At 35.2% G+C, this 13,473-nt stretch overlaps 1 protein-coding gene across 1 annotated transcript; it reads left to right on the top strand.

Moving 5' to 3' along the window:
* Nucleotides 1-7,499: 7,499 nt before the first annotated feature.
* Nucleotides 7,500-13,398, top strand: fxyd11 (FXYD domain containing ion transport regulator 11). The gene is made up of 7 exons (XM_051719496.1): nucleotides 7,500-7,594; nucleotides 9,672-9,720; nucleotides 10,169-10,201; nucleotides 10,334-10,348; nucleotides 10,536-10,610; nucleotides 12,641-12,665; nucleotides 12,854-13,398. Exons 2-7 carry the CDS (start codon nucleotides 9,687-9,689, stop codon nucleotides 12,879-12,881), a joined length of 210 nt encoding a protein of 69 aa, XP_051575456.1. The 5' UTR covers nucleotides 7,500-7,594; nucleotides 9,672-9,686; the 3' UTR covers nucleotides 12,882-13,398.
* The last annotated feature ends 75 nt before the right edge of the window (nucleotides 13,399-13,473 follow it).

Consider the following 13,473-nt stretch of genomic DNA (forward strand, 5'->3'; position numbering starts at 1 on the left):
CCCGGTCCTTTGCATCGCAAGTGCAACTCTCTGTCAGTTGAGTCATGCACTATAGTAAAAGTCGTAAAACAGTATATAGACTTTTATAGCTTAAGACAGCACTGTGTGAGGAAAGTATGTGTTTATGAGCTGATAACCTGCTGTTTTACTTGTGATTTGTGTGAAAGGAAATAAAGTAATTGTTGTTATAGCCCCTCTAGTATTCATTTCACCGGGGAAACTGCCGCGATACGTACAACGAGCCACATAAAAAATTATTTTGCAAAATTGCAGCTATAGTAACATGATTCTATGCGACCAGGTTGAAGAAAAAACCCAAACCTTAATCTTAAACCAGCATAAGATGCTTTGCTGGTTTTAGCTGGTCTCACATTCATGTCTGTTTGCCTGTTTGTTGGTTTAAGTGGATTTTTGGCACTTGTCAGTTGGTATGGGAGTCCAGCTTGCCAACCATCTAAACCAACCAAAAAAAGACCAGCAAATCAGCTTTGACTAGTTTAAGCTGTTTTTTAGCAGAGAGAGAGAGAGAGAGAGAGAGAGAGAGAGAGAGAGAGAGAGAGAGAGAGAGAGAGAGAGACCTTTGTTTGTTTTTTCTTCTGTTCCTTTAGGGTCAGTGGGTGGCATCAACGAAGTGCAATCAACGTAAACTATGGAGTTCTGATGATTATTCACCCCACATCTGCTTCTTATGAATAAATATGGATTTAAAGGGCTAATCATACTATAGCGTACATATCACAATATGAACAAAATAATAGGTGTAATATACTGCATATAAATATTTTACAACACAACTGGTCTCTATAGTATAGACTTTAGAGATGTGAAAGAATGAGTATGTTTCTGCAGTTTTCCATCTTGTCCAGTAGGGGGCTGCTTCATTGCTCTGTCCACAATCACCATTAACATCCATACAAGGGAAATTATTTAGCCAAGTTGGACACATTGTCAGATCAACATCCTTTGTTGGTTCTGGGGCAACATTCATATGATACAATCATAGCCCTAACCCTAAACCCTTAACTTAATCCTAATCTTAAAGGGATAGTTCACCTGGAAAATAAAAGGAGATGTTAGACAGAATGCTAGAAACTGACAGCCTCAGACAGTCACCATTAACTTTCAAGGCATCTGTTTTCCTTACAATGAAAGTAAATGGTAACTGAGGCTGTCATTCTGCCTAATATCTCCTTTTGATATTGATCCAGGGATATGTTCTACTTGGGAAAATCATTTTCTCCACAATGTTTATTTTATGAAGACAAAAGTCAGGTGGATTAATTGTGGAGCTGCTGTTCAATGAATAGTCAAGTAAAAGTTATTCTAGTTATTTTTTATTTTAAATATCTTAAACACAAAAATGGCTGAGGCTAAAGTTATTTATCATTAGGAGGCTCAAAGACGAGAACTGCACGACACAAACTGGGCCCTTTGGGTTGTACTGAAGTAGATCAATGGTAGATTTGTCAATATTGACACAGGTGGTATGCTGCACCCTGGAATGATTGCGTTTCTATTCTACTATTCTATTCTAAGTTTTTGCTCTTGTAGATATCAGTCCACGAGCATTTTATTTTAGTTTCTAAAGTTTTATCTTTAAAAAATACACATTAGACCCTGCTTTGGCAATTTGCATGTTTCCTTCCACACTTGCAAACACACAAGAGGTCACATTACAGCACACATGGCTTAGTTTGTAACATCTTGTTTAGCTCACAGTTCACAATTTAAGTTCTACATAAAATTTCAGTTCAGTATGTACATTCAGCATGGGCCAAAACATTAAATATGATCAACATGAAGTCTTGTGGATGAAGAATGACTCAATGCACATTTTAAATCAGACAAACCAAAAACATTTATATCATTTTATGCTATTTAAAAAAAATATATATATATTTAACCCTCATGTTCTGTAGATATTGACTTTCCGGTCTTTAATTTTGGGGTCCTAGAGACCCCAATACTGTATGTGTAAAAATAATAGTAGTTAGTGCAAATTTAACCTGTTACTTGTCCTGTCCCTTCAGATTCATTTAATATATAGATATTATTAAAGTTTTAACTGCCTGTTGTATCTCAGAGTAGGCACACACTTTTCCAAAAGGTGATTGTTATCAAGTATATAAATATTTGTTCTGCTTGGGGTCTGTTGGACCCCAGCAAGAACACACTGTAGAACAAAACAATAAAACAAATCCAAATAAACAACTGGAAAGAGTGTATCTCTACAGTGTGTTCCACACAGAGAATAAGAGAAGTTTTTTATTTTATTCATGTTTTATACATGGAAATTAAAAGCATAGGTGTATTTTAGTAGGGGCAATAGGAAAATGTCCCGACCAACATTTGGTCAATTTTACCACACAGAAAATACTTTAACTTTATACTATGTTTTTATTTTCATTTTAACAACTATTATAGGTCCTTAGTATAATTATTCATTTGTAAATTATAGAGCTTTGAATCGATTACATTTTTTGAATTATAAATTAATCGCACTGTTTACTGTGAATTAAATTATGGTACATGATACACTACAAGAAAAATTTAAAAATCATAATAAATATTTTTACTTTATACTTTGTCTCAAATAACAAGAAATTGGTTAGTCATCATTTATTTTATTTTAATATGTAAAATTTTTTTGCAGATAAGAGTTAATTAGACAACTTTTTACAGGTATTAATCTTTGATACAAATACATGTATAAATGCCATAAAATCAGTGGACATGTTGTAATTACAATTTGGGAAATATCTTTTTTTTAATGTATTTTTTAAGGCTAATATTTAATATGGTGGGTTCCACACAGAGAATAAGAGAAGTTTTTTATTTTATTCATGTTTTATACATGGAAATTAAAAGCATAGGTGTATTTTAGTAGGGGCAATAGGAAAATGTCCCGACCAACATTTGGTCAATTTTACCACACAGAAAATACTTTAACTTTATACTATGTTTTTATTTTCATTTTAACAACTATTATAGGTCCTTAGTATAATTATTCATTTGTAAATTATAGAGCTTTGAATCGATTACATTTTTTGAATTATAAATTAATCGCACTGTTTACTGTGAATTAAATTATGGTACATGATACACTACAAGAAAAATTTAAAAATCATAATAAATATTTTTACTTTATACTTTGTCTCAAATAACAAGAAATTGGTTAGTCATCATTTATTTTATTTTAATATGTAAAATTTTTTTGCAGATAAGAGTTAATTAGACAACTTTTTACAGGTATTAATCTTTGATACAAATACATGTATAAATGCCATAAAATCAGTGGACATGTTGTAATTACAATTTGGGAAATATCTTTTTTTTAATGTATTTTTTAAGGCTAATATTTAATATGGTGGGGCAGAGAAATAAGAAATGACACTTGTTATATGAGGTAATAATGTTATTTTGCCTATATTACCAGACTGACATTTTGAATATTATCCAAAAATAATTTTGACTCGTCTTTAAAGGTGAATTCAGTAATTTTAATCCACTACACTTTTTTGTCAAATTCTGCAAATATCTCCTCACAGTCTGCTAGTTGTCTGTTCTGTGGGTGGGCAGAAATAAAATCTAGTATTTGTACACAGCTCTGGCTCTGTAAATGGGACAAAAACAAAGTGGATCAGACTGATCCACAAAACACTACTCCAGTCAATCAGCAACAGGGTGTGGTTCTTGCACGTGCACAGGATGGGGGGTGGGGGCAGAGCAAGACGGAAATTCAACTAAAGAGCGACGGCAAATCTGGCTGATGTAAACTTTCTAAACTCCAAGGAGGACAAATGGCTGAGAAACAGACCAAGAGAAAAAGGTCAGACGAATATAAACTAAAAAAGAAGGCTTATGATAAGTTGAGGGCTAGGAGCCGCGTCAACATCGGCGAGGAATTTCAGCGGAGAGACCTCCGAGAGGTAAAAGGCTTGAAGACGGATGCAGAAGATGCTCTTTTTCTTCTCGATAGGTGAGTAACATAAATTTTGCTATGTTTCACAGAACCAAATATGCTGTTGTTGTGATGTTAGATTTAGTAGCAGGAGACTTGTGAGTGTCTGGAGCTGGTGGGGGTCGGAGCTTCCAAAGGAGCACTGAAGGGAGGGGTGTGTTTGTATTGGTAGTTGAGTTCAAATATCAACAGTGTTTCTCAGGAATCACTGAGTGCACCTTTAAAAAAAGCTAAAATCAAGGTAAAAGTGAGGCACTTACAATGGAAATGAATGGGGCCAATTTTTGGAGTGTTTAAAGGCAGAAATGTGAAGCTTATAATTTAATAAAAGCACTTACATTCATTCTTCTGTTAAAAATAATGTATTTTTTGAGCTGCACAGTTGTTTAAATCATCGTTTTACGTCGTTTTAGGTTTTTGGGGTTTACTACATTATATCGTCATGGGAACGAAGTTGTAAGATTTGATACAACTTAACACAAAAAAGGTTAGTAAGTGATTTTGTCACATTAAAATCAAGTTAAACCACTTAATGTTTACATCTTGTGATTATATTTTTGAAACAGTGAGTATTTAAACATTTACGGAATGACCCCATTGACTTCCATTGTGAGTGTCTCAGTGTAAACTCAATTGTTTTTTAAAGAAAAGGAGGGACATATCGAAATTAATATTTGAAGTAGTCAACATTATACCACAAATGCTGTTGATTAAGCTTAACATATTTTGAACATAGACTATTCCTTTAATAATATATGGGATAGTTCCGGTCCTGAATGCTGAGTCTGCATCTCATGTTATTGTACATCATTTTAGAAAATGTTCATAAATAAAAAAAGTCAAATTATATTATTTCTCTCTGTGGAAAAGTTTGACAATTATCAACTAAAAAAAATCACTATTGCACATTTAAGGATGTTTTTAAGCTAATAAAGGGACCTCTCTCAGACCCCATACATAAAATTCGGATTAATTGTCTTTTTTAATCCATCAGGATCATTAGCTATGTTGTTATCATCATGGCCAGTCTTACATTCGGTTCTAAATGTCAGAGGAAATTGCTTTTATAATAGTGACCACATCTTCACCACAGCACAAATTAAAAGGAAAGAGTTACTCCGGCTGTGAATTCACTGAAAGCTTTTTCTCTAGAAGATGCAAGTGGATTCTTACAGATGACTGCTTCTGATCCATGTGTTTGCCTGTACCCCCGAGTGCAGCTCCTCCCTGACTGCCTGTGCTCTCTTCAATACTGTGGTTAACAAATATCTGTCCCTCCATAATGGTGCAGTAGGGAGGATTTTTGTTTTCTTTGTGTACCGTTGTTATTGAAAAGAAACCACTTATTAATTTCAGAAATTACCTAGACTTTATCAGAGCTTGTAGGGTTTATGTTTGAGGTGCTTGTAGGAATGTTTGTAATGGGGTGGTGTTGGGGGTACTACTTATGTTTTCTTTCACAGTGTTAAATTTAAAAGAATGTTCCAGATTTAATAGCTATTGCTTAGTTTAATGTTCATCAGAAATTGGCATGCTGTTGATTACCATAAAAAATCATTTAAACTTGTCCCGAAGTCTGTAAAAACATTCCAACATGTAGAAAAGACCAGCTGAACCAGCATGCAGTTCTCATGCTGGTCTATGCTGGTTCGTGCTGGTCTAGCTGGTGGACCAGTATAGCCATGCTTTTCACTAGCAAAACTTTGCTGGTAAAGCTGGTTGACCAGCATGGTCTTACTGATGAAGCTGGTTAAGTAAGGGAAAATGTACAGTCAGCCAGTTGTTATCGCAAAATAAACACCAACAGGTTGATCAGGATACATGGACTTTTTATACTGATTTGCATTGAAATTATGTTATTATGTGAGAAGAAAGAAATAGCTGAACAGCTAAAATCCATCTCCGGTTTGTGTCAGAGTTCTGTTGGTTTTTATTCTGTGATAATAGCCATCTGATTCATCATTATTCAGCCTATTACAAGAATACTTGCAAAATAAACAAATAAATGGACATGAAACATTGATTTGCATTGAAATTCTGCAATTATGTGAGAATTAATAAATCACTGAACAGCTGAATACCATCTCCGGTTTGCGTCAGAGTTCTGATGGTGTTTACAGTATTTTGTATTTAAAGACTGTCAGGCTGCTCATTATGCATCTTATTACAAGACTACTTGCCAAATAAATAAATAAATGCACATGAAACATTGATTTGTTTAAATTATTTTATTAGCAGGAAAGAGGGCTCGCAATACCTGGATGAGCGGTCTGACACGTGGATGTGCGGTTGTTACAGAAAAATATCAGACTGCTAGATGGCGCCATTGACCACTCAGAATCGAGTATTCCAGAAAGCCGTGTAATAAGCTAGTTTAAAGGCCTGGTGAGGACACAACTCACTTGAGTTGGCTTCTGAGCTAGCTTAAATAGCAAGACAACCTTTATCAACCAGTTTAACCAAAAAGACTGTGCTAGTCATCCAGCAACACCAGCTAACTTTCGTTGCTAAACAGCATGATTATAGTGATCCACCAGCCACACAAGCACCAAACCTGCCTGAATTAGCTTGGAAATTCATGCTGATCTTTTCTAACATTTAAGACATTTTAAAAGGTTTTACTAAAACTCTGGAAATACAGTATATCACATACCTGGAGTCATCTTTTTCGATTTCCTAATTTTTATCGCTCTTAAAGGTGCATTCAGTATTTTTTGCTAATTACTAAACTTATTTTAACAGAAAGAAAAGAACAGTAATTTTATGAAAAATATGTTTAAAATGATGTTGACTTACTTGAGATGAAGACTCTAGTAATATCAGCCTTAGAGATGCTGCTTTATTCTATATAATATGCGATCATATGAACAGCTGAATATTACCAAAGACTATTTAGCCCAAAACGGACCACTTGTATTCAAAATTAATGGGAGAAATTGGAATGCCCAGTATGGCGGATGTAGAAAAGGAAGTCCTGCCTTATGAGCGGGGAGCGGTGAGAAAGCGCAAGGTGATCGTCTGTGTTCTGCAACTGCTACCGGGTCCTTGAATAACGTATAACATGATGGCAGTGGACATTGACAAAGGGCCTTTGATATTACTCACTTTGCCTCATGTAAATGGCATGAGATGAGAATGAAATGAGAATTTCTGTTTTTGCGTGATGCTTCATCTACGCTACTAGGTTCAAGCGCAACATAACACCAATGATCAACACTTGTGCTAGTTTGATCTTCGTTTACATCAAAGTTACATTTTTTTTACTTCAACAAGTTGTCATCCAGCCCTATAAGATCTGATTGTCAAAATTCCAGCACCAAGGATGTTTGATTTGATGCCTGCACCAAAGAACGTTTAAAGGACAATGAATTGCAACTTTTGCTTGGGTTTGCCTCCATCTTAAACAACTTTTCAGCCCTGTGTAGCTCATAAACATTCAGGTCGTGTTTTGGGGTAAACACTGGACATGATGACGTGGAACTCACACACAAAATATCTGATATCGTGTACTTTGTTTATGTGTATACAGTAAGGAGGAGTTTTCTTTAAAGGTTATAGAAAAGACAGAAAGGTTGTGAGTTTAGCTTACCTGAGGAACCTACCGCTTGGAGAGCCACCTGTTTCTCTGCCAAGGTAAGAAAAATAGTCATTTTATACATTGGATTGTGCTAAATGTGACATAGATGTGATGCGATTAAGACTTAAATACTGACTTGGACTGTTTGTCATTTGGGATCTCTAGAAAAATACCTTCATTAATACTTTTATGAATAAGTAATGGTAAGGTCTGAATTATTAATTTAACTCAAATTAATGGCAAAATCAGTCCAACAAGGGATGATGTCCCCACACCTGCCATTTTAGATATCCAGACATTTTTTTTAAATTAAAGAATCCATGTGCTTTAAAAATGTGCGAGCTTCACATTTCTGCTTTTAAACCTTCTGGAATGCTTGCCTACAGGGTTTCCATTTTAAATACAAATCCTTCTAGAGATTTTAGACTCTTAAATTACGTAAAGGTGCAAAATTTAGGTTTTTGCGCAATTATATTATTTTAATATGACATTTATATGAAAAATCAATGGATAATTACTTTAAAGACTGTATTGCAGGTAGATTAGGACCAAAGCCGAAATACCTCATGAAATAAAATTGGCGTTTTGTGGCTTTTAGTTCATCCCTGCGTCTGAAATAGTGTCCTGTCACTGCTCTGCAGGAAAAACAGTCTGCTTTTTTAGGTATGCATGCGAGCAGTAGGAATAGATTCCGTACATACTTCATCCAAGGACGTGAGTATTGACCCAAACTACGAATATATGACATAAGAACAACAACCGCAAAAATAATCCATTCTGATTTGATTAAACAAGCACCATTTAAGCACAATGAACAACTTTCTTGGTATATACATCACTTACAGTTGAAAAGAACCGCTGACTCACGGTTCACTGCAACTCTTTTAAATCCAGCATTTTGAACATGACATCTCCTCAGCTCCCGAGGGATTATGGGATCGTACAGTGTCCCGTCGATCCACACTTCAGTATCTCGCCAGAAATTGTAGGTCATCCGAGTATTTCTCGCTTACTGCTTCATGAATACTGAGGATTTGGACATGCTACTCAATTGGCATATTGTTTACAGCATAGTACGGATGTTTTGATAATCGGATGCATCGCAAGTCTATTAGCTTTGATTAGCTACATGCTAATGTACTTCTAAATTTTGATGTTTCGCAGATATAAACATTTAAAATGTACAGTCTTTCTCAAATTGGCAACTTCTCTCACCAATACCACCTTCAACCGACTTGCAAGTAACAAAGCTTGATTCACAGCTGAGACAGACAGTAACTAAAGCCTATATTGGCTATTTAAAGCTGAAATAGCATACTATTTAAAATAACTTTTTCAGTTTTAAAATACTTCCTCATATCCTAGCTTAATATGCAGAGACAACTGTAAGTAAGCCATTTGTAGGTTGATTTACTTGAAAATTTTAAATGCTGTGTCTCTTTGACGCTATAAGAATATTGCTCTGTTTGTTTGAGTGGCCCCGACCAGCCATCATAACACTGACTCTAAATTAGCTAGATTAGCTTAATTTAAAGTTGCATTACAGTCTTAATACTTCACAAGATGAACTACGGTGGTAAAAAAAAAAAAAAATGCCGATTATAGACTGAGCACGTGTGGTCACCGGTAACAGTAATTAACAAGTGAATTGAGTTGTGATCTTGTGATTGAGAAATCCTTGAGCTACAGATCCAAAGCACTTAGAGTTGATTCCATAACCAAGAAAGGTGGGAGTGCAAACTTTCCAAAACACCGCCAGGCATTCAAGGGTACACCAGCAGTGTCCTGGAACTTGCTGCATTCCGACTGTGTTGACCCGTAGTTTCTGTGTTAACATTCAAAACACAAGCGCTGTTTTCTCTCAGCTGTGTGTACAGCTGGAGTTTCTAAACAAACATTTCTCGTCTCACAGACTAGCGTCTTACGGCTAATTCCCACATGGGATGGGAATTTATATACCATTACATTTGCTGCTGGTAGCCAACCACTGACATATGGCATTGATTGTAAAACATATAAATGCATTTTCAAGAATCCTTCCAAAATTAATCTGTTAAATATCTTATATCTTTAGTGTTTCAGACAAAGGAAGAGAATGACTCAGTTTTGTTTCTTGTTTGTGTCCTTGATCAGGAGGGGTAAATAGAAATGAGCCAGCTCACAGCACTAGTTCTTCTCACAGGTAATTCTGTGTGTGCACTATGTGCATAGCTAAAGGTTACTCAACAACAAACTGTGACCTTGGACCTGAAGGTCAAATTCAAAAGACTTCCTGTCTCCATATATCTTTGGCTTACCCACTTCAAGGATGAAATAAAGATACATTTGAGTTTATTATGAATTTCTATGTAATCATTTGTCTCCAAAAAAAGTTCTTATTACATTGTGTACATTATGTATTTTAATAATACATAATGTACTGTACATAAAAAAATCATATTTTTAGAAAATATATATATATATATTTTTTTTCAAATTAAATGTGGAAAAATGTAAGATTACAGTGTTTTAGCATTTAACCCTATTTTATTACCATTTTCCGAGTCCCAAGTTTCCCAGACGTTGGCTGGTTAATGTCACTGATTGTTTCCTTCCATGTGATTTTCATAATCTTTTATTTCCATCTGCAGTCTTCTTGACACTCTTCAGTCAAGCTGAAGCAAGTAAGGCAGTGTGATTGATTAACTTTTAAGCATCTAACATTATAATTCAGATTAAAATCAAATTTAGGCATCATTTTTATTGCAGTTTTTACCAGCAGTCTAAACTTTCTCCTATCTCTTGTGTCTTTTCAGACCCATTTGTTTACAGTAAGTAATTTACATGCATTTATTCATTTCATTCAAGGTTCAGATTTGATCAGCATGTGTGTTCCCTTTGAATCAAACCGATGACCTTGGAGACTTTGTCATATCTTTAAAATATGTTTTAGGTTTTACTTTTGAGACTTTCACATAAGTTTAAAACAGACTGGCTGCAGACTGTTCTTTTTTTTAGACTATGAAGGGCTGAGGATCGCAGGTTTGGTTTTCACAGCCTTCCTTGTAGCAGGAGGGGTTGGAGTTCTATGTTGTAAGTATCGATTAGAATTTTTACACGAGCACTTGACGAATAGACATGGGCTTGAACAATTTTTTTCAGCATCGAGATTTTAGGTTAAAATGTACATATTTGTGTAAGGAAAAGATTCTGTAATTGGTCACCGTCTTTAATCATCTTAATGATTTCACTAGTTCATTTTAAATTGACCTGCAGTGTTATAAAAGTACTCTCAGTTCATATCCAGGATCAAAGAAGCTACATAAACACTCATTAGAAATATAGCCGCAAGCGGCAATTATCGGTGGCCAAGCACTTATGGAAAAATGACAAAAATTGTCAGATTTGACAGGAAATATTCTGTGGAACCCTAATCCTAACCCTAAATCAAACCCTAACCCAAACTGCCTTAATCACAGTAGCACAAATATGATTTTCTTAAGTTATAGTGCCCCTAGCATCAAAAATTGATGAAATTTTGCATGTGACCTCAGAATGTCCTCTTGTCCATGTGTTTTAAGTTTTGTTAATTTTTCAGTTTTCGCTCACAAGATACAGGGCGATTTGTAATTACAGGCCACACCCACAAAAGTATTTGCTTATATCTTCCGAACGACTAAATGAATCAAAATTCTTTTGATAATTTTTATGAAGAAAGTCTGTAGATGACATATGCTAAATTTCGTGCGAATCGAGGAAACGGTCTAGGACTAGTTTGAAAAAGTAGGTTTTTCAAAAAAATTTAAGTGGTTGAAAAGTTTTCAAGCGGAAATGGAAATATATGTGATCATATGATTTGATCTGACTGAAGGATTTGCAGAAGCTAAGAAAAAATATTCTAGCCTATACGTTTCCGGAGTTATTAGCAAAAACACAAATTAGCTTATTAAAGTGCCACCGTGTGGCTGATTCTCACAACATTTTATATACAGCTTTGTGTAGAGACCCTTCTTGTGTATAATAAGTTTCATGACCATCGGCCATTCACAATTTGAGTTATTAGGTGCTGAAATTTGATTGGCTGCTGACTTCCATTTTGTCTTTATTTTTCAAATCGATATGTTAAGTATATGTTAGCACTTGAACCAAATGGTTGCAGAGTTATTACAGTTTTTTAGTTGTAGCACCCCCTATGGGCAGAATTGTACGAAAATCCTCAACATGGTCTTTTGACTGTGTACCTGGTTTCGTTATATTTGGACTTTGCTTTGAGTAGATATTGATCAATGAATCAAAGTGTGTTCAAACGAAGGAACTCTATCGCTAATGTCTTTGAAATGATTTGACGTATCAAAATTCTTTTGTCAACTTTTTGTCAGGAGGGTCTGTAGATGATTTACTGAAAATTCAAAATGCCGGAAGATTTATTGGGGGCAGAAATGAAATTGGAGAGATGTGTTTTGTAGGGCTTGACTCAAGGAATCAGAAAAAAATATTTTGATTATAGCCCTTACGGTTGCGAAGATATGAGCAAAAACGTAAAAGTGCTTGTCATAGCACCACCTAGGGTTGACTAGAGAAGTGTGCATATGCCTGAGTAGCGGTGCACATTTGTAACCATCCTGCCAAGTTTGGGTTCTCTAGGACTTACGGTTTTTGCTGCCCAGATACTTTTAGGGCAGAAAAATAATAATAAGAAAGGTTCGGTGCTTGGCCCCATTAATAAAATGTTATATATTATTAATAAAAATGCTGTATAAAGTAGTGTTGGATAGAGTTCATCACTAAATGGAGTTTAGTCATTCACACCAAATTCGTTTTTGTGTCCGTCTGCACAGTTTTTCAATTGTTTTGCAATGTAAACATGCACTAAACTAGATAGATGTCTTTGGCGTTGCGCCTCGTTTCACTGTTTTTTTCTGCGCCACGTTTTTGCATTTTTAAGTTGATAATTTAAAATGTGTTAAAATGTTTAAATATTTTAATCAGTTTTTGTATTTTTTATGAAGGGGTGGTAAAAACATGATGTCACGTCAACTGCCCACATGGATTTTTTGACCAAATGAAAACATTATAAATTTCCATATGCTCACAGACAGAATAACAGATTTCTCTCTTCACAGGGGGGCAGTGCAAGCCAAAAAGAAAGTAGGTCACCTGTTCTGGCCTTCATCTTTACCTTAATTCTGTAATTTAAAACATATAGACCTTAGTAACAAAACCAAAAAAACTTTACTTATAAATGTATTACTCATAACAAGTGCTGGTGAATCCCCAAAGCTCATGATATCTCAGCAGAAATATTTTTTTAAATGTACCTTGTCTTTTTGACACAGGGATGATGAAGACGCAAGCAAAATCTAAGGATCAAGGAAATTTCAGAGTTTTGAAACAAGAAGACAATGTTTTTTCTTTTTCTTTTTCTAACTAGAAACTACAGATGGTTAACTAGCTCCACTTATCAATTGTACTTTGTGGTATCGTAGGTTCCCTACTGAAAAGACTAGCATAGACAAGGCTGGTGGACAACCTTAGCCATGCTTTTCACCAGCAAATTCAGCTGCATAAGTTTGTTGACCGGCATGGTCTTTCTGGTGAAGCTGGTTGACCAAAGAAGTCTAGCTGGTTGAGCGAGCCAAATGGAAACACCAGCATGCAAAACACAACATATAATGGTGACCAGCGACACTGGTCTTTTCAACAAAGTTTTCAATTCTGTTTCAACATTTTGCAACCATTTAATTTATACATTAATTGTATCACAGCCCCTACCACAAACCAAACTGCTGCATTTGATTCTATAAATTCTAAGTTCTCTATCCAAGTGGATAGAGTTGTGGTTGTGCGCTTTAATAAAGGTTCTCAGTTATGCTCCTGTAAATTGCATTTGGAGTCTTTTATACACCCCATGTTATTTTGTCTGAAACACTGGTTTCCCTTTTGCAAATGTACCTCT

Source organism: Myxocyprinus asiaticus, chromosome 15 (assembly GCF_019703515.2).
Source record: "Myxocyprinus asiaticus isolate MX2 ecotype Aquarium Trade chromosome 15, UBuf_Myxa_2, whole genome shotgun sequence".
NCBI classification, from domain to species: domain Eukaryota; kingdom Metazoa; phylum Chordata; class Actinopteri; order Cypriniformes; family Catostomidae; genus Myxocyprinus; species Myxocyprinus asiaticus.